This window comes from Podarcis melisellensis, assembly GCF_964234715.1.
Source record: "Podarcis melisellensis genome assembly, chromosome: 1".
NCBI classification, from domain to species: Eukaryota; Metazoa; Chordata; class Lepidosauria; order Squamata; family Lacertidae; genus Podarcis; species Podarcis melisellensis.
This window is the reverse complement of record NC_138528.1, coordinates 134,394,405-134,416,877: the sequence shown is the minus strand read 5'-3', so window position 1 is coordinate 134,416,877 and position 22,473 is coordinate 134,394,405. Positions and strand designations below refer to the sequence as shown.

General features: G+C 45.4%; 2 protein-coding genes and 1 long non-coding RNA gene across 10 annotated transcripts in view; 2 read left to right on the top strand and 1 right to left on the bottom strand.

The window, feature by feature from the left end:
• Nucleotides 1–4,505: 4,505 nt before the first annotated feature.
• Nucleotides 4,506–11,601, top strand: RPE (ribulose-5-phosphate-3-epimerase). 3 transcript variants are annotated; one of them, XM_081923036.1, is made up of 6 exons: nucleotides 4,506–4,630; nucleotides 7,794–7,873; nucleotides 8,823–8,962; nucleotides 10,201–10,335; nucleotides 10,524–10,610; nucleotides 11,153–11,601. In XM_081923036.1, coding segments are annotated over exons 1-6 (567 nt in total). In that variant the 5' UTR covers nucleotides 4,506–4,628; the 3' UTR covers nucleotides 11,276–11,601. The 3 variants fall into 3 exon arrangements, with proteins under 3 accessions (XP_081779162.1, XP_081779160.1, XP_081779161.1); XM_081923034.1 differs by having other exon boundaries at nucleotides 4,506–4,641; XM_081923035.1 differs by lacking the exon at nucleotides 10,524–10,610 and having other exon boundaries at nucleotides 4,506–4,641.
• A 1,158-nt stretch (nucleotides 11,602–12,759) lies between these two features.
• KANSL1L (KAT8 regulatory NSL complex subunit 1 like) overlaps nucleotides 12,760–22,473 on the bottom strand; it is a 46,751-nt gene continuing 37,037 nt past the window's right edge. For 5 of the 6 annotated variants that reach the window (XM_081911465.1, XM_081911464.1, XM_081911466.1 and 2 more), the window contains 5 exons: nucleotides 20,610–20,664; nucleotides 17,965–18,078; nucleotides 16,835–17,047; nucleotides 14,592–14,891; nucleotides 12,760–14,503 (listed from right to left, as the gene is read on the bottom strand). In XM_081911465.1, the coding sequence (XP_081767591.1) occupies nucleotides 14,646–14,891; nucleotides 16,835–17,047; nucleotides 17,965–18,078; nucleotides 20,610–20,664 (628 nt within the window). In that variant the 3' untranslated portion in view covers nucleotides 12,760–14,503; nucleotides 14,592–14,645. Of the gene's footprint in view, nucleotides 14,504–14,591; nucleotides 14,892–16,834; nucleotides 17,048–17,964; nucleotides 18,079–20,609; nucleotides 20,665–22,473 lie in introns of those variants that run through there. The other variant, XM_081911467.1, reaches the window with a different exon arrangement.
• On the top strand, nucleotides 14,862–20,771 carry LOC309363832. The gene is made up of 2 exons (XR_014165605.1): nucleotides 14,862–14,919; nucleotides 20,631–20,771. It is a non-coding gene; the product is annotated as an uncharacterized lncRNA (long non-coding RNA).

Here is a 22,473-nt window from a genome sequence, read left to right as displayed (position 1 = left end):
TATATTTTAGCAAAAGAAAAATTGGCATAAAAATCAGAATTCCACTAGTGTTATAAGAACAAGTAAGCTGTTTCCCTCCAAATTTTTAAAACAGGGCGTTCCCTGTAAATATTCATTAAAATTGTTAAGCTTTAATACAATGCATTTTGACACTTGCATTGCCAAAGAGATATGTAAAAATATAAAGGGAAAGGAAAATAACACCAGATTGTACGGTTAGTAAATGATCTCAGGGCAGTCAGGAGAATGTTTATTGACAAATGTTATTGACAAATGTTACATATGGAAGTGAAGGAAGGGCTATCTTGCCATGTTAGATATTAAGGGAGAATATTTGAAATCAATATACTTTTATTAAAATATTTGTTTATACAAACCATGAAGCCAACCATGAAATTAGGAATTCGTACCCAGTTAAAATGAATTTTTAATGTTAACCAGAAAAATGAAGCCCACTGAGAAGATAGAATCATTTTAAACTATGGGATGTAAGGATACAGAGCTGAAATGTTCTAGATCTGCAATGTGTGCCAAATGACCAAAGATGAAGCATAAAGATGTCTGAATTATGTTTATGAAAGAGTACAGTAGTCTAACGTTTGAATATGAATAAATAATAAAAGTTCTCTACAAATATTTTTGTTTGAAGACATTTCTGTTCACAATGGTATTTTTTCAGAGTTGGTGTTTTCAATTTTCATACCACTTGTTAACAGGAGCCAATGTGGTGTAACAATTACAGTGTTGGGCTAGGACCTGGGTGACCAAGGGTTCCAATCCCCAATCACCCATGAAGTTCACTGGGTGACCCTGGGCTCCTTAGAAGAAAAAGGTAGTCCACAGAAGTAAGTATAATAATTCCATTAGCAACTATGGCTTGATCTATCAAGAGAAATGTTGCCATGGTTATGGAATTATTTTGTGAATCATTTTTGGAGGGAGTTATTGCATGTATTCTGTTTCAGTATAAATGACTATACAGACCTTCACAATTTATGATGCATCAAACCAAATGTACTGTGATCTGCTATGTGCTTGATACCCCTTTCCCCTGCACCCTCCATTTCTATAGTCCCAGGATGGCACAAAGCCAAGTTTGTTGACCCACAGTGAACAAGCACACCTGGCTGACAGGCTTTGTGCAGTTGTACATCTTCCAGTCCAGATCTATGAAATTAGACTTTAACAAACGGATGGGAAAATAATCCAGGGGGAAAAATATGCCACTTGCCATGTATCAACAACTTTGTGTGCCCACTTAGCATGCTGTGGCCTGTGCCAGTGCGCTACTAGTAAGATAAATGGGTGAGCGGAGTAACTCGCACAGCACATGTAACGTTGCTCAACTGAACAAGCTTGGAAGGCAAGGATTTACCTGTAACAATAATCTAGTCTCGTTTACTGGAAGTTCAGACAGGGATTGAGTCTCTATATTAGGCATAGACAAGCCAATTCCGAGTCTTCCCCCCTCCCCCAATGTCTGCTGCTTGGGATGCTACAGTCGATAAGAAGCAAACAAGTATCATCTGTACAAATGCCATTTCCCACTTAGGCTAGGACCCAAACCAATGGCTTCAAAGGACAAGAAAGGAGATTCGGACTAAACATCAGGAAGAAATTTCTGACAGCAAGAGCTGTTTGACAGTGGTACAGACTCACTCAGGAGGTTGGGGACTCTCCTTCCTTGGAGGTTTTTAAGCGGAGGTTGGATGGCCATCCGTCATGGATGCTTCAGTTGAGATTCCTGCATTGCAGGGGGTTGGACTAGATGATCCTTGGGATCCATCCCAACTCTACGATTCTATGAAAACATCGGATTGAAGTCACTTCGGTGGCATAACATGGAGCAGACATTGTGCTTACCACAAGGCAGGCAGGGGCAGAAATATGTCTCCCTTGCAACCCCCGACCTGTGTTCTCTCTGCCACTTCTGCTGCTGCTGGAAGACCCCCAAGCCCCCCCCCACTCGAGAGGTGAGGGCATTCCACAAGGCCTTGCCGCTCACCTTCTCTGCCCCAGGGGTGGTGAAGACGAGTGCCATCACCATGTGTTGGAAGGCTGCCCCACACCCCCATCTTGCAGAAACCCAGCATGAGGCAGGGGGTCATTCCAGTGGAAACAGTGGGGCGCTGCCTCTTGCTGCTTCACCCCATCTTATTGGCTGTGCCCAGGGGGCAGTGATCCCCATTTCAGATTAAAGCTGCTGCCTGCCATGAGAGGCCCTTCTTCCTGTGCTCCCCCCCATGAGGTCCAGAGGGGAGCCTTTTCTGCGGTGGCTTCCCATTTGTGGAATGCTCTCCTCAAAGAGGCTCACTTTCCACCTCCATGAAGGAAAAACATTGATTAACATTCCATGGCCTTTTAAATGTTGGGGGCGTATGAGTTTGTATTCTTGTTTTTGTTTTATTACGTATTTTGTGTTTCACCCTGTCATCTTCCGTTGGTGGGCGGTGTTGTAAACAAAAATCTGCCCTTTTTCCCTTATGGGCTATCCAAGAGCCCATATAGAGTCCTTACATAGGTTCCCTATTGGTAGGAGAGAATAACAGAGGCCAACCAGAGAATATTGAGAAGCAAAGCAGCTAGTAAACTTGATCTTTATTGATCTGTTGCAACAGGGTGCTCCCCTCACACACAGGAGAGAGGGACCCAGAAAAATAGTGTGCAAGGCCTTATAAAGACTTTTGAAATTGCCACCCTGTAGATCAAGACCATTCCCAGAAACATCATACATACATCACAGAAGGGGGTGTAACCTAAAACCCCTCAGATACATCACACCTACATCACAAAAAGGCGGTCTAAAACAGAACATTTGAATGTTGTTTTTTCTCCTGTCCTTGTATATCTCCTGTCTGATTGGATTGCCTGGATAGCCTGATGTCAGAGCTGCCTCCAGGTCCCAGCTCACAGAGGACCAACGCTAGCCGGTAGTAATGTACAAAAGTCTTTATTGAGGTTCAGTTTCCATTTACAAGCCGCAGCGTGCAGCCCTACGTCTAGACGCTAGATCGGCGAAGCTCCGTCTGAGTCTCCACCCCCTGTACACCAGTTTAAGACTCTAGCCTTACTCCACCTTTTCCGTTGCTCCTTTCTCCTCTGGGTCCGTCTGCCCCCCAGGGTCTCCTCCTTCCTGGACTCCTCTGACGCTGACCCCCCTGACTCCTGTCCCTCCTTTCCGCGGGCTTTAGGACCTGGCTCCCTATCCGGGCTACCCACTGTGCCGCTCGCCTGTACATTTGAACTTGGCGCGCGCGCCCAGCTTCCGACCTTCCTCTTGACCGTTTCCGCGCTCTCCGATGGAGGCGTGGCCAATCCTGACTCATCTCCTCCCGCTGGTGGTGAGCAGCCTGATCCCGATACCTGGGACTCCTCCCCCCTACTGCGCTCTGGTGGGGAAGCTGGTCCTGATTTCCAACTGCTGCTCTCTGAGTCCCCTCTGGCCCCTTCTTCCTGGGGTGTCCCCCAAGGCACCCCCCTTGCTCTGACCATGGGAGCCCCTTTCTGTGAGTCTTCCGATTCGCTGGAAAGACTCAGAGACCTCGGACCACTGTCATCGCTTACGCTTCCTTCGGATTCCTCCCCCTCGCTCTCCATTTCCTCCCTTTCCTTTGCCTCTGCTCCTGAGCCCCTGACACCTGGCCAGTCTTTTGTAATGATAAATACTTAGTTCCTGGGCCAGGTCACAGGCTCACCCCCTGTTCAAACACAGACATGCCCTTAAGACAGGATTTGTGAAGGAAAAGACAATGGGGAGGCTTGTCCATTTTCCTTTGACCTTGCAGAGAAAACATTTGCTCAGTTTGGGATTCAAAATGGTTCCAGCTCGGTCTTCCTGCGCTTGGTTAGGAACTTAGGAACATTTATTATATATCGAAGACTTTAGAATTCTTATCACAGCTGCATTACAAAATTAACAAATAATAGGAGGTGAAGCCCCCCCGAGCGCAGCTAAGGGGCTCCGCGCAGCGGGCGGGAGCGCTAGGGCCCCAACGCGGCGGCGCTCCAGGCAGCGCTCCCTCCCGCCACAGCTAGTTAGGACCCCGCCTACCAAACGGAGGCCTTCCGATTGGAAGGGAACGATGGCGCGCTTGCATGCGATTAGCTGGTCGCCCTCCAAGCCAGCCAATAGAATTCCGCCCACCATGAGGTGACTGGAAGGCGGCAGCTGAGTGGCTGGTCGGCTGGCTTCGACGCGCGCAGCTCCTCAGAGGCCAATCCGGAGCACCGGCAACCAGCCCCGCCCCCGAGGTGGACTGAGCGACGGATTGTCCTTCGGAAGAAACATGTCGTCCTATTCGCGGTTATCCCTTCGCAGGCACGTGGCGCGCGCGGGGCCTTGTGGGATGCGTAGTTCCACCCCGTCCGCAGGGGGGGGGGGAAAGAAGTGTAGAGGCGGGGCTTCCGGGGAGGTTTCCGAGGCTCCCCCGGAAGCCGAGGCGGGGCTCGCGGACTACATTTCCCCTCAGGCGCGCCTTCGCTTCCGGCCAGGCCAGGAGGGCTCTCCCGTCCCTCCGCCATGGCGTCCGGCTGCCGCGTCGGCCCCTCCATCCTCAACAGCGACCTGGCGGCCCTGGGCGCCGAGTGCGGCCGGATGGTGGATTGCGGAGCGGACTACCTGCACCTGGATGTAATGGACGGGTAACTGCGCCGCGGACCGCGAAGGGGAGGCCGAAGCCAGAGGGGGGGGGACACGGCGGGGGCGCGCGGCCCGCGCTTCCGGTTAACATGCGGGGGCGTCTCTGGTGACCCCCCCCCCGCGACAGTCCTGTAGTAGACTTAATATGCGCCTTCCAGGCTAGCAAATCTAATGTAGTCCATCTGCCTCATCATCTACTCCCTTTAATCTAATCCAGAGTCAGGTAGGTAGCCGTGTTGGTTGGTCTGATGCAGTCGAAATTAAAAATTAAAAAATTTAAAAAATTTAAAAAATAGTCCAATAGCACCTTAGAGACCAACTAAGTTGTTCTGGGCATAAACGTTTGTGTGCATGCACACTTGAGATACGAAAGCTTATACCCAGAACAACTTAGTTGGTCTCTAAAGTGCTGCTGGACTATTTTTTTTACTCCCCCCCCCCCATCTAATCTAATCCAATCCATCTAATTGATTTTGTTTATCTGTCTGGTATTTAATAGAATCAACCAATTTAATATAATCAGCTAATCATTTTTTAAAATAATCCACCAACCTATATATTAATCTACCCGGTCTGATCCAATCCATTAATCTGATTATCTGGATCTATCTAAAAAGGTAAAGGGACCCAGGACCATTAGGGGTTGCGGCGCTCATCTCACTTTATTGGTCAAGGGATCCAGCGTACAGCTTCCGGGTCATGTGGCCAGCATGACTAAGCCGCATCTGGCAAACCAGAGCAGTGCACGGAAACGCCGTTTACCTTCCCGCCAGAGCGGTACCTATTGATCTACTTGCACTTTTTAGCATGCTTTCGTATCCCGTCGCAGGGATTCGAACTGCTGACCTTCTGATTGGCAAGTCCTAGGCTCTGTGGTTTAACCCTTTTATCTACCTGGATCATCTAATCTATCTATCTGTCCATCTAATCTAGCTTTCTGGCCTTATCTATTTAATGTCATTAATCAATCCACCTGTTGATCTACTCTACTCAGTCTAATACAATCTAATAATCTGACATATTTATCTATTAATCCATTCCAATCTATTTATTAATCTGATTTTATCAACCTAATCTATTAGTGTTCTCAAATTATCAAATCTGTCTCCCCTAGTGAGTGTTTGTTGGGTTTGGTGAAATGGGGCAAGTCTTGTCTGAAATCTTGTGGCAAGTTAGACACAAGCAAGATTTATTGTGCATAGAAAGTACGTCAAAGTGTGAGTAGATAAATAGGTAGGAAGGTAGGGAGCCGACGTACAGCTTCCAGGTCATGTGGCCAGCATGTGACCAGAGCAGCACACGGAAACGTCATTTACCTTCCCGCCGGAGCGGTATCTATTTATCTACTTGCACTTTGACGTGCTTTCGAACTGCTGGGTTGGCAGGAGCAGGGACTGAACTACAGGAGCTCACCCCATCGTGGGGATTCGAACCGCCGACCTTCTGATCGGCAAGTCCTAGGCTCTGTGGTTTAACTCACAGCGCCACCCGAGTCCCTAATTTTACATTAATCCCTGATTAATTTCAATTTGCTGTTTCCATAGAGCTTTTAATAAAGTTCTTTGATTTTCTGTGTAAAACGTTAATCCACATTAAATGGAAAAATCATATAGGATAGCATTTTGATGAAAATGTTGTGTGAATGTTGCATAAAATCTGCATGCATGCACCAAATAAATAAATAGTTATGTGGAAGCACCACATACATATTTGCTCCTTCCCTTCTTCCTTGCAGGACTGGGAACATTCTTGGTTATATTAGTTAAGTGTAAAAAAAGTGGTGACTTGTGTAGCTTTTCTTTAAAATTATATATTAAGTATACAAAATCTTTAAATGTGCTTTTAGTTAGTAGCTATATGCTAGCTGTAGAACTAAAATGGAATACAGCATGTGGGCATAATACATTTTCTTACTATCCAATACACTTTATTGGAATGGCATAACTGGGCATCTCATAGGTAGAGTGGCATCTTGTGACTAGAAATGCTACTTATCGGCAAATGCACATCAGTTGCCCTTTGCACTTCAGCAATGTTTGGAATTGCCATTTCGGTAAAAGGCAAATTTCATTACCCATAATACAGTCCACAGTACTTTACTGAGTAAAGTTTGGTATAACTATATTGGAGTGAGGGAAAAGATTGTATTTTCCGTTACGGCTTGGTTGACAATTTGCAGGCACTGTGCATGTTCGTCTCTTGTTGCTTTTAAATAAACTATGTACACCTACAATGTGGCTTCCTCTAGCAGCCACAACAAAATTTGTGCAAGTTTCATTGGCAAGGAACCTGTTTCAGCAAATGCATACATCTGGAGCAAAACAATTGTGTCTGAAAATGCAGTGCAAGAGTCATGCATTCTGTCTTCACTTTTATCTGTTCATTCAGTGTACGGTTGAGCAGGATCATGCTCCTAGTCTCCTCTAATATCTGCAGGTCCAGTGGAAAATGAGAGTGGAACTACACATAACTGGGTTGTGTAGGGTTCCCAGTACATGGAATGATGACCTATGTGCATAAACCTTTTTCACTCACTAGCCCAAAGCATGTTGGCACCAAGGTAGATCCCAAAATGGCACTCCACTTACTACACAAGGGAAGAAGGGGCCAAGGAAGATCTGCATCAGAAACAAGGGTGTGGCGAGAAATGTCAACACTGGGACCTGCTGCCCCGGTGGACTCTGAGGCCCTTGACTCACTTTTCCTCATGGGTGGGGCATCCCTGTGGGGTTGTCTGCGGGAAGTAGACTAGGGCTACAATGTAACCCTCTTCAAATAAGCAGCATCAGGGTGGTGTGTGCGCATGCTAAAAGAAATCGTACAAACATGCTTCAGGGTGCAGATAAATATGCAAGCCCTATTGAAGTTTGAGAGGTGTGTTGGTGTGTATATAGTCTGCAATTCTCTAGACGGTCTGTATAAATCCCTCAAGAATCCTCAAGAAAGAGGGATAGGAAGTTAAATGTATGTAAGCTGCAAGTCACCTGTACTGAATTGTGGGGCGTTTAAGATTTCTCGATAGCAGTATAAAATTGCTGAAAGCAATTTCCATTCTAAAATTGACTGGCACTTATAGTAGTATAGAACTAAATAGAACTATTTTCTCAAAACCTTAAAATAAATTATCTTTCTTATTTCCCTCCCAATTGGGTAGGCATTTTGTACCAAACATCACTTTTGGCCACCCTGTTGTAGAGAGCCTTCGGAAGCAGCTGGGTCAGCAGCCCTTCTTCGGTAAGCTATTTGTTTTTTTAAAATGTTTGAATGTCTGCCTCAAGATTCTCAGAAGGAGAACTGGAGTTTCATTTTACCTTCTTAGCAGCCAGCATTGGCACTTTATCATATACTAGAAGGCTTCAGCTAACATGTCTCCCATGAGTTACATGAAAGGTAAAGGTAAAAGGACCCCCGACCATTAGGTCCAGTCGTGACCGACTCTGGGGTTGCGGCGCTCATCTCGCTTTATTGGCCGAGGGAGCTTCCGGGTCATGTGGCCAGCATGACTAAGCCGCTTCTGGCGAACCAGAGCAGCACATGGAAACGCCGTTTACCTTCCTGTCGGAGCGGTACCTGTTTGATAATAATTTTCCTGCTAATGATTCTGTGGTATTTTGAAACAAAAACAGCCAACAAATGTGATGAGATTTGTAGAATCAGTGCACTTTAGTAATTTCTTTTAGCCAGAACATTAAACGCTCTGGCATCACACTGTCATATTCTGCAACGCACAATAAATATTTTTAAAAGTGCTCTTAGCCTACATATACAGGTAGCAACCATTTTAGCCACGTCCAATTGATGCGCTACCACCGTGTTTTGGATCTGGTGGGGCCCGCTGATATACACTTCACAACATGCCAGGAACAGAACCCTGCACAAAATGCTCTAAAGAACGCTTGTTCTTTACCCCTGCATTGTTGAACTTTTAAGCAAATCATTGAGAGCTGGCCAGTGAAAAGCCTACATTTTGAGAGGAGGGACCATAGGTGGTTTCTGCTGCTTCCAACTCTAAGAAGTTATAGAAAGTAAGGCATCTCTCTAGGCATCACACTGTGGCTTCCAACAAGATTTGGGTGCAGTTTAAGTGCACGTGTTTTGCTGTATAAATTATGAGAGCATGTTTGAGGTAGCGATTCAGTAAATGTGCTGTTTTCATGTTTCTGATCTACTTGGTTCTTTCTAGATATGCATATGATGGTTGCTAAGCCAGAACAGTGGGTGAAGCCTATGGCTGTAGCAGGTGCCAATCAATATACCTTTCACATAGAAGCTACCAACAATCCAGGGGCTCTCATTAAGGACATAAGAGAAAATGGGATGAAGGTGAGAAGTTTGGGGTGCTAAACAGTTTAACAGCTTCTGGGGCTACTTTGTAAGCGTTTCCTTAAACCACTGAAAGATGAAGCACTTTGTCTGAATTGCAGCTGTAAGCATACTTTACTCTTAAACAAAAAACACCCAACCCCTTTTAGTGTGTTTGGTTGGTTGGTTGGTTTTGTTTTTGCAGCACCTTTTTTTAAAAAAAATGCCCTCAACAGAGCATGTATCTTCTGCTTATTTGAGGCATTTCTTCTAATTTGGAAGGAGACAAAGCTGAGACCATTCATTCATGTATATATGTTGCAGGCAACCACCAGAAGATAGCCAATTCCAATTTTTTAATTGGGAGTGCTTGAGTGCTCCATAGCTGATGCAGAACTAGCTGATCCCAGCCAAGTCTGATTGGAAGGAGGCTTGGCAGAGCAGTGAGCCACACATAGACAGAGTGAAGTCTCTTCCATGGCTATACACTTGGGCTAGTGAGAACATTTAATTATCTGTTTTTCTTGTAGCAGGCTCAGAGTTCATGCAACACGCAGTTTAGGAACTCCTGCCTTAGGTAGTAGACTGCAGCTAATTTCTTAAAGGCATGTGCAATTTGGCAACTGCCTGTGTTTCTTGACAATCTTATTTAGATTATACTTGAGTTGAGTGCACTCAAGTATAATCTAAACTATACACCTGGAAAACAGCAAGCACATTTCTCCTCAAATGTCCACACAGTTCAAGAATTTTATAATGCTCTCATCATCTTTGTGTGGTAATGGTGGCACAATTTTAACTGAATTATATATTTGGAAAGAGATCGCAAGATACTATTTAATAACTGGAAATGTAAAATCAATGCTTACATTAGGTTTTGAAGAGCTTAAAAGATAAAGGGACCCCTGACCATAAGGTCCAGTCGTGACCGACTCTGGGGTTGCGGCGCTCATCTCGGTTTATTGGCCGAGGGAGCCGGCGTTTCTCCGCAGACAGCTTCCGGGTCATGTGGCCAGCATGACGAAGCCGCTTCTGGCGAACCAGAGCAGCGCACGGAAACAACTTTTATTCATATGCAAATATGGCAGAAAAATGAACTTATGAAGACAACACTGGGTACTGATCTCCTTTGCCCAGGAGGAAATGTTCACTGTTGAGTTAGTGGGAATCATGTCATAGTTTTCTTTTGTAAAAGTGATTTACTGCTAATCCAAGATGTAGGTTCAGTTAATATATAATAATCTATTGTGTTTCCATAGGTTGGTTTGGCTATCAAGCCAGGAACTACAGTAGAATATTTAGCACCATGGGCCAATCAGATAGACATGGCCTTAGTTATGACTGTGGAACCTGGATTTGGTGGACAGAAGTTCATGGAAGATATGATGCCAAAGGTAGATTTGGACATTTATTATTTTGAGTACAGCAGCTGTGAATATAGTAGGTTTATGGGAAATGTTTTGAATGTTTTCATAGTAGAGTGCTGTTATACTAAGGATTGATGCCTAGTTTTTGCACACTTGGAGGGAAGACTAGAGATTACAGCTCCTGTCACTTGGTAATAATGTTTTCTGTAAACTAGGTTCATTGGCTGAGAACACAGTTTCCTTCCTTGGATATTGAAGTGGATGGTGGTGTAGGGCCGGATACCATTCATAAATGTGCAGAGGTAAGACTAGCAGCTTTCAGAAACAGAATAGTTGAATATTCTTGCACCTTTGAGAAATTCTGAATGCCTTTTCTCTACTGATGAGCAGCAAAGAGAATATAAAGTTAGAATGGCAGATCTGACAAGTTGCTTTTAATTTCTTATTGGAATGTACCAGGGCTGCTCACAGCCTGTCACCGTGACCCATGGGGGGCATCAGGTTGACATAGGAACCAATATGGGGCAGGGCTTGTTTCATTAGCATTTTCAAATCCTAATTGAACATATAGCCAGGAGAGGGGTGGGGGAAGACCTTTTCCTCCCTGAGACCAGAGGTGGTGCCTCTTGCAGGACTGCTCCCTCTGCTCTACAGCTGTGATGGGGGGGGGCATCCAGTCCAACTTGTTGCAATCCAAGGTTACCTGAACCTGACACATCCCTCCAAATAGGCCAAATTTGTCTCGAGTACAGCCCTAGAATGTATTTCCTTTACATCAGCTCATGAATATAAACACGCAGGAAGTTCTTCTTTTAAAATATAACTGGCTTTTTCCTCTTTGCAGGCTGGAGCAAATATGATTGTGTCTGGGAGTGCTATAATGAAGAGTGATGATCCCAGAGCGGTGATTAATCTCCTGAGGAACGTATGTTGTGAAGCTGCTCAAAAGCGTTCCCTTGACCGATGAAATCAGGTTGCGACTTGGGAGGGCTGCTTTCTTGTATATGTGTGGGTGGGATGTTGTGGAATTATGGTGCTGCTAAAGGAAAACTGCAGGTTTTCCTGTGCTGCAGAGAATATCATCTTGGCAGCTTGGAAGTATATTGGTCCAGTGCTATCCTTTGATTTCAGAAAACTTTGTAATATGCATTACAAAATCAGGGTGCCTCTTGCTTGAAGATTGTATGTGTCAGCTTGCAATCTAAGACAAATGTATTTTGTTCTACATTCAACACAGATTTGTTCATTCCTTAATAACTTAAATGTTTTGAAAATAAACACTGATAAACAAGAGTAACTGATCTTGATAACTAGTTTTTGGTCCAGTTCACTTAGTAAGGTAAATGTAAAGGGACCCCTGACCATTAGGTCCAGTCGTGACAGACTCTCATCTCGCTTTATTGGCCGAGGGAGCAGGCATACAGCTTCCGGGTCATGTGGCCAGCAGGACTAAGCCACTTCTCGTGCACGGAAACGCTGTTTACCTTCCCGCCAGAGCGGTACCTATTTATCTACTTGCACTTTGACGTGCTTTTGAACTGCCAGGTTGGCAGGAGCTGGGACTGGGCAACGGGAGCTCACCCCGTCACTTGGATTCAAACCGCCGACCTTCTGATCGGCAAGTCCTAGGCTCTGTGGTTTAACCCACAGCGCCACCTGCGTCCCACTTAAAGCTCTGTAAATTTAAGGATACAAAATGAAGGGAAGGGGAGATGCTTGAAAAAATCTATATAGAAAACAAGAACTTGCAAAATACAGGGATTTCTGAATACAAGCATATGAAAAAGTAATCAGTATTGCTCTAAAATCTTGTCTAACCCCTGTTAAACTGAAGGTGATTTTGTGAAAAAATATTACAATATAAGAATCTCTAAGAAGGTGACAGGGTCACCAATTACTGACTCCCAAATTAATCCTCTACAAATCTGAAACACTGAAGGGAGGGTGTAAAATAATACTTTCGGGGACAGGTACAGTAGCTGTATGCAGAGGTAAACAGGTGAATTATGATATGGCATCCAGTATTTTACAATAAATACAGAATGTGCTAGATACACAGCCATTTTGGTTGTGACCAATTGGATAAATGGAAGTCGCACACAACATCAGACAAACTAATTTGTAAGAAGAGTTACAGATAGGTAGCCGTGTTGGTCTGCCATAGTCAAAACAAAACAAAATTCCTTCCAGTAGCACCTTAAAGACCAACTAAGTTAGTTCTTGGTATGAGCTTTCGTGTGCATGCACACTTCTTCAGATACAGGGTGTATCTGAAGAAGTGTGCATGCACACGAAAGCTCATACCAAGAACTAACTTAGTTGGTCTTTAAGGTGCTACTGGAAGGAATTTTTGTTTTGTTTTGTAAGAAGAGTTCTTTGAGAGCTGTAGTATGTCTTTCAAAATATTATAGCCAGAGAAACTTGACCAGTACAGTAAAGAGTTAAGAGTGGTTGCAGATCAGCTCTCCATTTATTATAGGGAGAAAATGAAGTTGGATTTAAGAGTGAACCAAATAAATTTATTACATTTAAATACACACCCTTTGCTACGTGTGCTATTTTGGTCACATTTAAGAACAGAGTTCTGGCCAGCTCCTAAGGGCACTATTTTCATGACAGTGTTGCATAAAGGCATTAGAAAAGATTTGGGAGACAGATGCTATGCCCAGGAAGAGTCAACTCTGCTGTTGGCTAGCAGGAGGACAGGTTCAAACACATGCTATACAGATTCTAAGGATACTCTTATCAGGCTGGGACTGGGTGTGTGTGTGGTAAGAGTAAAGACAAGCTGGCTAATTTATGGTGTCTATATACATTATTTCAATTATCTTGCAGTAATCATATTGCTTAAAAGGTTTTGAAGGGCAAACTAAGTAAGAACTGCCACTCTTTAGTCATGGCGCTGCAGTTTCTCTCAAACTGCTACCCAGGCCTGGAAAAAATTCAGAAGAGATAGAAGAGGGAAAGACTAGCCAGCTCATCATCCATTATACAAATATCTGGTGACAAGCCAACAATGTCATGCCATAATCATGATTTGTGATATTACATACAAAATCTGAGCTCCTAAAGGGGTACATAGTTCATCTTTCTGTTCAGCATCTCAATCTATCAACATCACACTGTAGTGTACAGAAATATTTTTTTAATTTTAAAAACTTGCATTTAAAATAGTTGTGTCAGAGATAAGATTAAAAATTTAATTCATTGGACAAAAAGTATTTTTAAAAGTTAAAAACCAAATTTGCAGTAAGCTACAATCTTAACAGTCTGTAATGTAGAAATGCAACTGAACATTTTTACAATATCCAGTGTACTTCCAGTCCGGGGTGGGGAGGGGGGGACTACAATTGGACATGGTATTGAAGAAAAGCTTGCTTAACAATTGGGCTTTTTTAAAAACCTTCAACAGTTCCTCACAGAAGAGCTATTCGGTTTCACAGCAGCATACAGTCATATTGCATTAACATCACTGAATGTGATGCTTTCCAACACTTAGCATCACAGGAGGATGCAGGTAACATTCCACACACTGCAATCTGGAATTGGAGTATGAAAATAATTTGGTTTTCCCTCAGTAACTAAAACACTGCTATTGCCTTGTTTGTATTATTGACATTTAATTAAATGTTGTAGTTTTTTAGCTAATGCAAAATATGAAATGGTTACTCAGAAATCTGCTCAGGTGTAATATAATAGTTTTTGTAGGCTAGGCAAAGTGTTTAAAATAAGTTGTAATAAAAATGCTAAGTAGCTAAAGTATAGTATTTCTAATTCTTAGTCCTTCCCTGGCACTCAAAAATGAAACATATCCATTGTGAAATTCAGAAAATCAATTATTTCATTTGATTTTTCTTCCCACAAAGCTTTTTGTCTTTCTATAGTAAGAATTGAGTAACCATTCATCACATTTACAGTGCTTGATGTATCACTGGGCAAACCAGATTCCTTACTGTCCTTAAGAGGACAGTAGACTTGTGTGCTCCTGCCACTTACAAAAACAACTTCTTGGGTAGCTTTTTCTGTGTTCATTTGAAATTGTTGCATAGCTATGGGGGAAAAACCTTATTCTGCTGCACAGCAACCATACGTACATTTAAAATAGGTCTTCCTTTCAGATGTGTAGGCAAAGGTGGTTGCAGTTTAAGAGCATTCACTCTTTACATCTCTTGGGCTCTTATCCTGCCTGTCAAAACTATAAAAAAGACAAAATGTGTGTTGTAATTTAAAATAATGTGAGTCAAAAGCTGTTAGCACTTTTAGGAGCATTAAAATATTTTTACCTTACACATTCTTTCACTTTGGTTAGCTTTCTTGATGAACCGCATTACTTTCTGTCACCTCAGTTTTTTCATGCTGCCAATTCCCAAGTGAACTTGGTTGTACTCTTCCAGCTCATTGGGAGAGCTTTTCTTTTGTGGCTGGTTAGTTGGTAAACTGAAGGCAGCATGTGAGGTACAGTCCAAGTCACTGGGGATGGCCGCATCTGAATTCTCTTGCTGATCTGTTATCTGATCTTGGCATAGTAAAGCACCTACTTCTTCAACCTTTAGTGGAAAAGATCGACGTTCCCAAAGAACAGACTGAAAGGAATGAAAGAGGGAGGAAGAGGTAAAATCAACTGAAAATAAGCAGTAGTGTTTTCTTAACATTGTTTATCCTCCACTTTATGAACAGTCTTTGAAATTAACAAAAAAATAATGTTGATGTTCTTCACATATTCTCTCCATAGTACAAACAACCTTCTTGCCTGCTACCTCCCCAGAACATTATCATCTTGATGAAGGTTATGAAACCAAGATCTAGTGCCTCTCTCTTGAGGCCTTTTGCAATCCAATCCCTGAATTCTCAGAACAAAGCTTACTATGTTTAATGGGACTTACCGTATTTTTCGCTCTATAACACGCATCAGACACGCACATAGTTTTTAGAGGAGGAAAACAAGAAAAAAAATATTCTAAATGAAACAGTGGATGTATGATTTTTGTGGTTCATGCTGTGGTCACAGACAGGTGATCTGACAGTGAGTTTGGAGTAGCCCAATGCAAAAATCCTGAGGATCCATGTGGATCCATGCTTTGTACCACGTTTTTGCACCACTGTGACCCTAGGCAACAGTGGGTGCGTGATTTTTTTGGTGCAAGATGTAGCCATGGACATGCAATGTCATCTGATGGTGAATTTGGGGTGACCCAATGCAAAAATCCTGAGGATCCATGTGGATCCGTGCTTTGTAACCACGTTTTTGCACCATTGTGGCCCCAGGCCACAGTGGGTGCGTGATTTTTTTGGTGCAGGCTGTAGCCATGGACATGCTATGTTATCTGATGGTGAATTTGGGGTGACCCAGTGCAAAGATCCTGTGGATCCATGCTTTGTAACCACGTTTTTGCACCATTGCAGCCCCAGGCAACAGTGGGTGCGTGATTTTTTTGGTACAGACTGTAGCCATGGACATGTAATGTGATCTGATGGTGAATTTGGGGTGACCCAATGCAAAAATCCTGAGGATCCATGTGGATCCGTGCTTTGTAACCACGTTTTAAATGGGGAGGGAAGGAAAAACACAGAAGGGACAAGAAGCACAAGAGGGGTGTGCGGAGAAGCAGCTGGCTAAGAATGCAGGGGAGGAGTTTAACGGGGTGGGGGGGAGGAAAGGAAGGCAAAAGTCCCCCCCCCCAAACCAGCCCTCTCTCTCTCTCTCCCACCTGCATGTTTTTCGGCTGCCTGCGAGTCCCTAGAGCACGGAGAGGAGGAGGTGGTGGGCTGGAGCCTGCACGCAGTGTGACTAGGAAAGAATTAGAAGGAAGGACTCGATCCTTTCCTTAACCCTCTGCTTGCCAGGAGGGCAGGGGATTCCCTGCTCTTTGTTGAGTTTGAGCAAACGCAGCAACAGAAGCGGGTGGGCAGTAAGACCCTGAGGCAGAATGCAGGAAAGCAGCAGCTTCTGCCTTCCCTCCGCCCGACCGCCCGATCTGATTTTTGCCTATTTTTGCCCCTGCGCTCCGGCGAGTCAGCTCCAGGGACCACACATTCGCTCAATAACACGCACAGACATTTCCCCTTACTTTTTAGGAGAAAAAATCTGCGTGTTATAGAGAGAAAAATACGGTACTTAAAGGAAAGTGCATTTGATTTCAGTCATGCAGGGTAATTCTATACATATCTACTCAGAAGTAAGCCACTGGACTAGATTTGTAGTATTACACCCCACAGTGAGTTCAGGACTGAGGTATGGGATGACCAGGGATTTTCTAGCTCACATTCTTAGTGACTGCTACATAGCACAATTAAAAACAGTATAGTATAGTCAACAAAAAATATTAGCTTTAATTTGTTAAAAAAAAATTAATAAAAAAACAAACCCACCACCACAATGTGGACCTTTAAATTAGTTTTACACTTGTAATACGTATAATGCTAAATAATTTAAAGCAAAAAGGTTTATAGATAGCAGGTTTGGGTCCCTTCTGTCAGTGGGACTCATGTCAACACACCCAGCTATTACTAAATATATATATTTTACCTTTGTTTTTTGGTTTCTTTCTGAAGACTGTGACTCCCTAAGGCAGAGAGAACTGTGGATTTCTGAAGTAGCGTCAGCAATGTTTTCAGAAAAATCGGATATTAAGTCAGTGTTGACTTGTTTTTCTTTCAATGCTGGATCTTGTCCGTCAGAACCTCTGCTATATGTTCTATTAATGAGACAAAGCTCCAGTTTTTTCCAAACAGAAACCATCTAATGGAAAATAAGATGCTGTCATATTTTAAGGGGGTAGAATTAAAATTTCTTAATATTTTGAAAGGAAAACCCAAAAATTGAATGCAGACAACTGTATACAAGCAATTCCCTATTTATGTGGGTGTCCCATTCCAAGGCACCATACATTTACGGTAAGTGAAATCACATATATGGGGAAGACCACTGAAAAAGCCTGCAAACCACCTCTAAACCTCCAGAAACCCTTGAAAAGCCCTTTAAAAAAACAAAACACCACAATCGCTCCCTCCAAACCTCCTTGCTCAGACTCCCAACTTTCCACGGGCCTGAGGTTGGTGCAAAGGCTCGTGGAATTGCACTTGCAAAGGCTTGTAGGCATTTGCTAGGCATTAATTAAATAATTAAATAATTGATAGGCATTATTTTCGTTTTTGCACTCTTTTAGGGCAATTTTTGCAGGGTTTGCAGCGATGCGTACAATCATGCATGCCTTGAATGTGCATAAATGGAAAGTTGCCTGTATAAGAAATCTTGCATTTAAGAGTAGCAAAGTGTAGGACTCTCCTGTGGTGCTGTCTTACCACATCCTTTTCTATAATCTTTACTGGGACAGGGCATTAAACAGCATTTAATAAACACTTTCCTTAGTTATTCAAAGTTGTGTGTGAAACATGCAATATATTTTAGTGAAATTTTAATATCATTTGAGCAATAATAGTTCCAGAAAAATATCATATCATAAGTTTGGTTTCTTAAGGTTATGAGGCTGCAAGTTCTTGGTAAAGGACCCCTGGACGGTTAAGTCCAGTCAAAGGTGACTGTGAACCACGGCACTTATTTCGCTTCAGGCAGAGGGAGCCGGCATTTGTCCAAAGACAGCTTTCCAGATCATGTGGCCAACATGACTAAACCATTTCTCTTATATAGGTATCAACCTGCCTGTTCCTTCTGGGCCATCGACACTGTTGCCACAGCGACCACCGTGCTCTCTCTTTGTCTTCGTAGTTTGCATGACGCGAAGCATAGGCATCATCTGACAGATCTTCTGCCTAAATATTAAAGTGCTCAGATTATAAACATTGTTTATAAGGGGAAGAGGGGAAATGATGTTGTATCAACTGTTGTGATGCTGGATCTTGCCCAGAGTCTTGTGGCACCTTAAAGCCTAGCAAAATTTATTGTAGCATAAGCTTTTGTGGAAAAACCAAAAGGAAATCAAACCAATCAACAAAAACTGCAAAAAAGCAACCTAGATGTATGTCTATAAAACACATTTTATAGCTATACAAATTTAAAACTTGGCACATCTCTAGAACATAAATTAATTTTTTGGTAAGAATAAAACACCAATGTTTCAACCGTAAAAAGACACAATTCTTTCACAGGTTATTTTACTATCCTGGGCAGAGAAGAGCGGAAGGCAGGGTATTACTTTAAAATGTTTATACAGTATGTGAAACTGATACTGGTCAATTTCTGGTCAGAACGTGTATTTTAGTGCTACATAAAGCTGTTTATACAGGCAACTCCCAGTTTAGGTACGTTAGATGCACAATTGCCCCAAACCTGAAGTAGCCCCAATACATCATAAATAGGTCATGAAAAGGGGCAGAGCTGGGTGGAGCAGGCTTATTTCATCAGAGGTATGAAATATACTCGCAGGCTGACATACACATAGGTCGGGGGCTGTTGGGAGAAATTGGGTCTGGGGGAAACAAAAAGCATAAAGAGCAGTGATAGCTATGTAAAACCAAACTTAAAAGTACAGTGGTGCCTCGCAAGACGAAATTAATTCGTTCCGCAAGTCTTTTTGTCTTGCGAGTTTTTCGTCTTGCGAAGCACGGTTTCCCATAGGAATGCATTAAAAATCAATTAATGCGTTCCTATGGAAACCGCCTTCAGACCAAGAAGAAAGCCCATAGCCCAAAAGTCTTTGCTTCCCCCCCGCCTGCCTTCCCGGGAGAGCAGAGAAACGCAGCGCTGCGTTTCTCCGCTCTCCCGGAAGGCAGGCAGGGGGGACAAAGACTTTTGCCCCCCGCCCGCCTTCGGAAGAGGTCCTGGACCTCTTCTGAAGGCGGGCGGGGGGCAAAAGTCTTTGCTCCCCCCCCCGCCTGCCTTCAAAAGCCGTCCGGAGGCTTTTAAATCGCCCCGGGAAGGCAGGCAGGGGGGACAAAGACTTTTGCCCCCCGCCCGCCTTCGGAAGAGGTCCAGGACCTCTTCTGAAGGCGGGCGGGGGGCAAAAGTCTTTGCTCCCCCCCGCCTGCCTTCAAAAGCCATCCGGGATAGCGGGAAGCGCTTCCCTGCTATCCCGGACTGCTTTTAAAATGCTGGCGGTGGAGAGCAAAGCCTTTCGCCCCCACCGGCCTTCCTGGACCTCTTCTGAAGGCCGGAGGGGGGGGGGAAGGCTTTGCTCCCCACCGCTAGCATTTAAAAGAGGTCCCCGGAGATTTCCCTATGGGCTTTCTTCTTGCAAAGCAAGCCCATAGGGAAATTCGTTTTGCGAAGCGCCTCCAAAACGGAAAACCCTTTCGTCTAGCGGGTTTTTCGTCTTGCGAGGCGTTCGTCTTGCGGGGCACCACTGTAAATGATTTAGGTAACCAGAGTTCTTGCCTGTGCCTACTGTAGGGTTGTTCAATGCACTGTGTATAGGACTTGCAGGACCTGCACCTCTGGCATCCATGAATATATAAATCTAGGCTTGTGGTGTCCGTGTGCGGCTCTATTATGATTTATTAAATGTGTATACTTTTTGCATTGCCAGATTGTGAAATATGGCAGTGTATGTGATATAGCAACCCTGTCTAAATATATGTCATTCATTAAATTACTATTTTCAGCTGAAGGAGGAACATGATAACCCTGCAGTACAGGCAAGCAAATTTTGAGAAATGGGTGACAGCTTGCTTGTTTTTGACTGCCGTATTTTTTGCTCTATAAGACGCACCAGACCACAAGACGCACCTAGTTTTTGGAGGAGGAAAACAAGAAAAAAAATATTCTGAATCTCAGAAGCCAGAACAGCAAGAGGGATCACAGCGCAGCGAAAGCAGCAATCCCTCTTGCTGTTCTGGCTTCTGGGATAGCTGCACAGCCTGCATTCGCTCCATAAGACGCACATACATTTCCCCGTACTTTTGAGGAGGGAAAAAGTGAGTCTTATAGAGCAAAAAATACGGTTAAGTTTCCCCTCTGAAAGACTGAAGCAGGAACGTATGTTCTCCAATAACCCATAAAAAAACTTGTTCAGCAAAGATATTTCAGCCAGAATTTAACAGTAGATGTTGCAAGTGAAAATGGCTTTGGGATGATTCAAGGTGTACTTCTGAAAAGGCTGATGTAAACTATTTTTGTGAACTTTCAAGCACTAGTTAGCCAATACCTTAAGAAAACATTCATACAATATTTCTGATCTTATTGTTTCCTTTCTTTGCTTGTACAATTCATAAACATGCAAGTGTGTGTCAAGGATACTGTTTATTTTGGGAGGGAAAATAGTTTCCAGCTCTAAGAGATCTACAAAACTACTGGATAAAACAAAAGCAATGTTATAAATTATCAGATGGATGGAAACACAACCAACCTTTTCTTCTTCTTCATGCAGGCTTCCCAAAGGCTCGAGGTTAACAGTTCTCCAGCTGTTGATGAAAAAGATTCCTCAATGCACAGTTCATCTCTGTCACATTGTGAAAAATCATTTTGCATAGTAAACACTACAAATACACTAATTCAACAAATGAAATAATTGAATTTCTGTGTATGGTTAGTGCTTGTCTAGTTTAAATCCATTGACTATAAGCTGATATGAACTTCTCACTGGACCCTCTCTAGCCACTATTTTGCTCATCTGCCTCCTCTAAGTACAGTGGTGCCTCGCAAGACGAAATTAATTCGTTCCGCAAGTCTCTTTGTCTTGCGAGTTTTTCGTCTTGCGAAGCACGGTTTCCCATAGGAATGCATTGAAAATCAATTAATGCGTTCCTATGGAAACCGCCTTCCCCCGACCTCTTCTGGCGGGCGGCATTTTAAAATCGCCCGGGACAGCGGAGGACTTCTCCGCTGTCCGGGGCGATTTAAAAGCCCCTGGGAAGGCAGGCAGGGGGGACAAAGACTTTTGCCCCCCCCCCGCCTGCCTTCAGAAAAGGTCCAGGACAGGCGCGGACCTCTCCGCAAGCAGCGCGCTCCTTGCGGAGAGTTGCAAGCGCGCCCAGGCTTTCCCGCCCCGCCGCCGGGCTTCGGGACATCGTTCCGATGCCGGGCGGCGGGGGGAGGCTTTCTCGCCCCGCCGCCCGGCTTCGGGACATGGTTCCGATGCCAGGCGGCGGGGGGAGGCTTTCTCGCCCCGTCGCCCGGCTTCGGGACATGGTTCCGATGCCAGGCGGCGGGGGGAGGCTTTCTCGCCCCGTCGCCCGGCATCGGGACATGGTTCCGATGCCAGGCGGCGGGGGGAGGCTTTCTCGCCCCGTCGCCCGGCATCGGGACATGGTTCCGATGCCAGGCGGCGGGGGGAGGCTTTCTCGCCCCGTCGCCCGGCATCGGGACATGGTTCCGATGCCAGGCGGCGGGGGGAGGCTTTCTCGCCCCGTCGCCCGGCATCGGGACATGGTTCCGATGCCAGGCGGCGGGGGGAGGCTTTCTCGCCCCGTCGCCCGGCATCGGGACGATGCCCCGAAGCCGGGCGGCGGGGGGAGGCTTTCTCGCCCCGTCGCCCGGCATCGGGACATGGTTCCGATGCCAGGCGGCGGGGGGAGGCTTTCTCGCCCCGTCGCCCGGCATCGGGACGATGCCCCGAAGCCGGGCGGCGGGGGGAGGCGTTCCTGCCTGGCCGCCCGGCATCGGGACGATGCCCCGAAGCCGGGCGGCGGGGGGAGGCTTTCTCGCCCCGTCGCCCGGCATCGGGACATGGTTCCGATGCCAGGCGGCGAGGGGAGGCTTTCTCGCCCCGTCGCCCGGCATCGGGACGATGCCCCGAAGCCGGGCGGCGGGGGGAGGCGTTCCTGCCCGGCCGCCCGGCATCGGGACGATGCCCCGAAGCCGGGCGGCGGGGGGAGGCTTTCCCGCCCCCCGCCGGGCTTCGGGACATGGTTCCGATGCCAGGCGGCGGGGGGAGGCTTTCCCGCCCCGCCGCCCGGCATCGGGACATGGTTCCGATGCCAGGCGGCGGGGGGAGGCTTTCTCGCCCCGTCGCCCGGCATCGGGACATGGTTCCGATGCCAGGCAGCGGGGGGAGGCTTTCTCGCCCCGTCGCCCGGCATCGGGACATGGTTCCGATGCCAGGCAGCGGGGGGAGGCTTTCTCGCCCCGTCGCCCGGCATCGGGACATGGTTCCGATGCCAGGCAGCGGGGGGAGGCTTTCTCGCCCCGTCGCCCGGCATCGGGACGATGCCCCGAAGCCGGGCGGCGGGGGGAGGCGTTCCTGCCCCGCCGCCCGGCATCGGGACATGGTT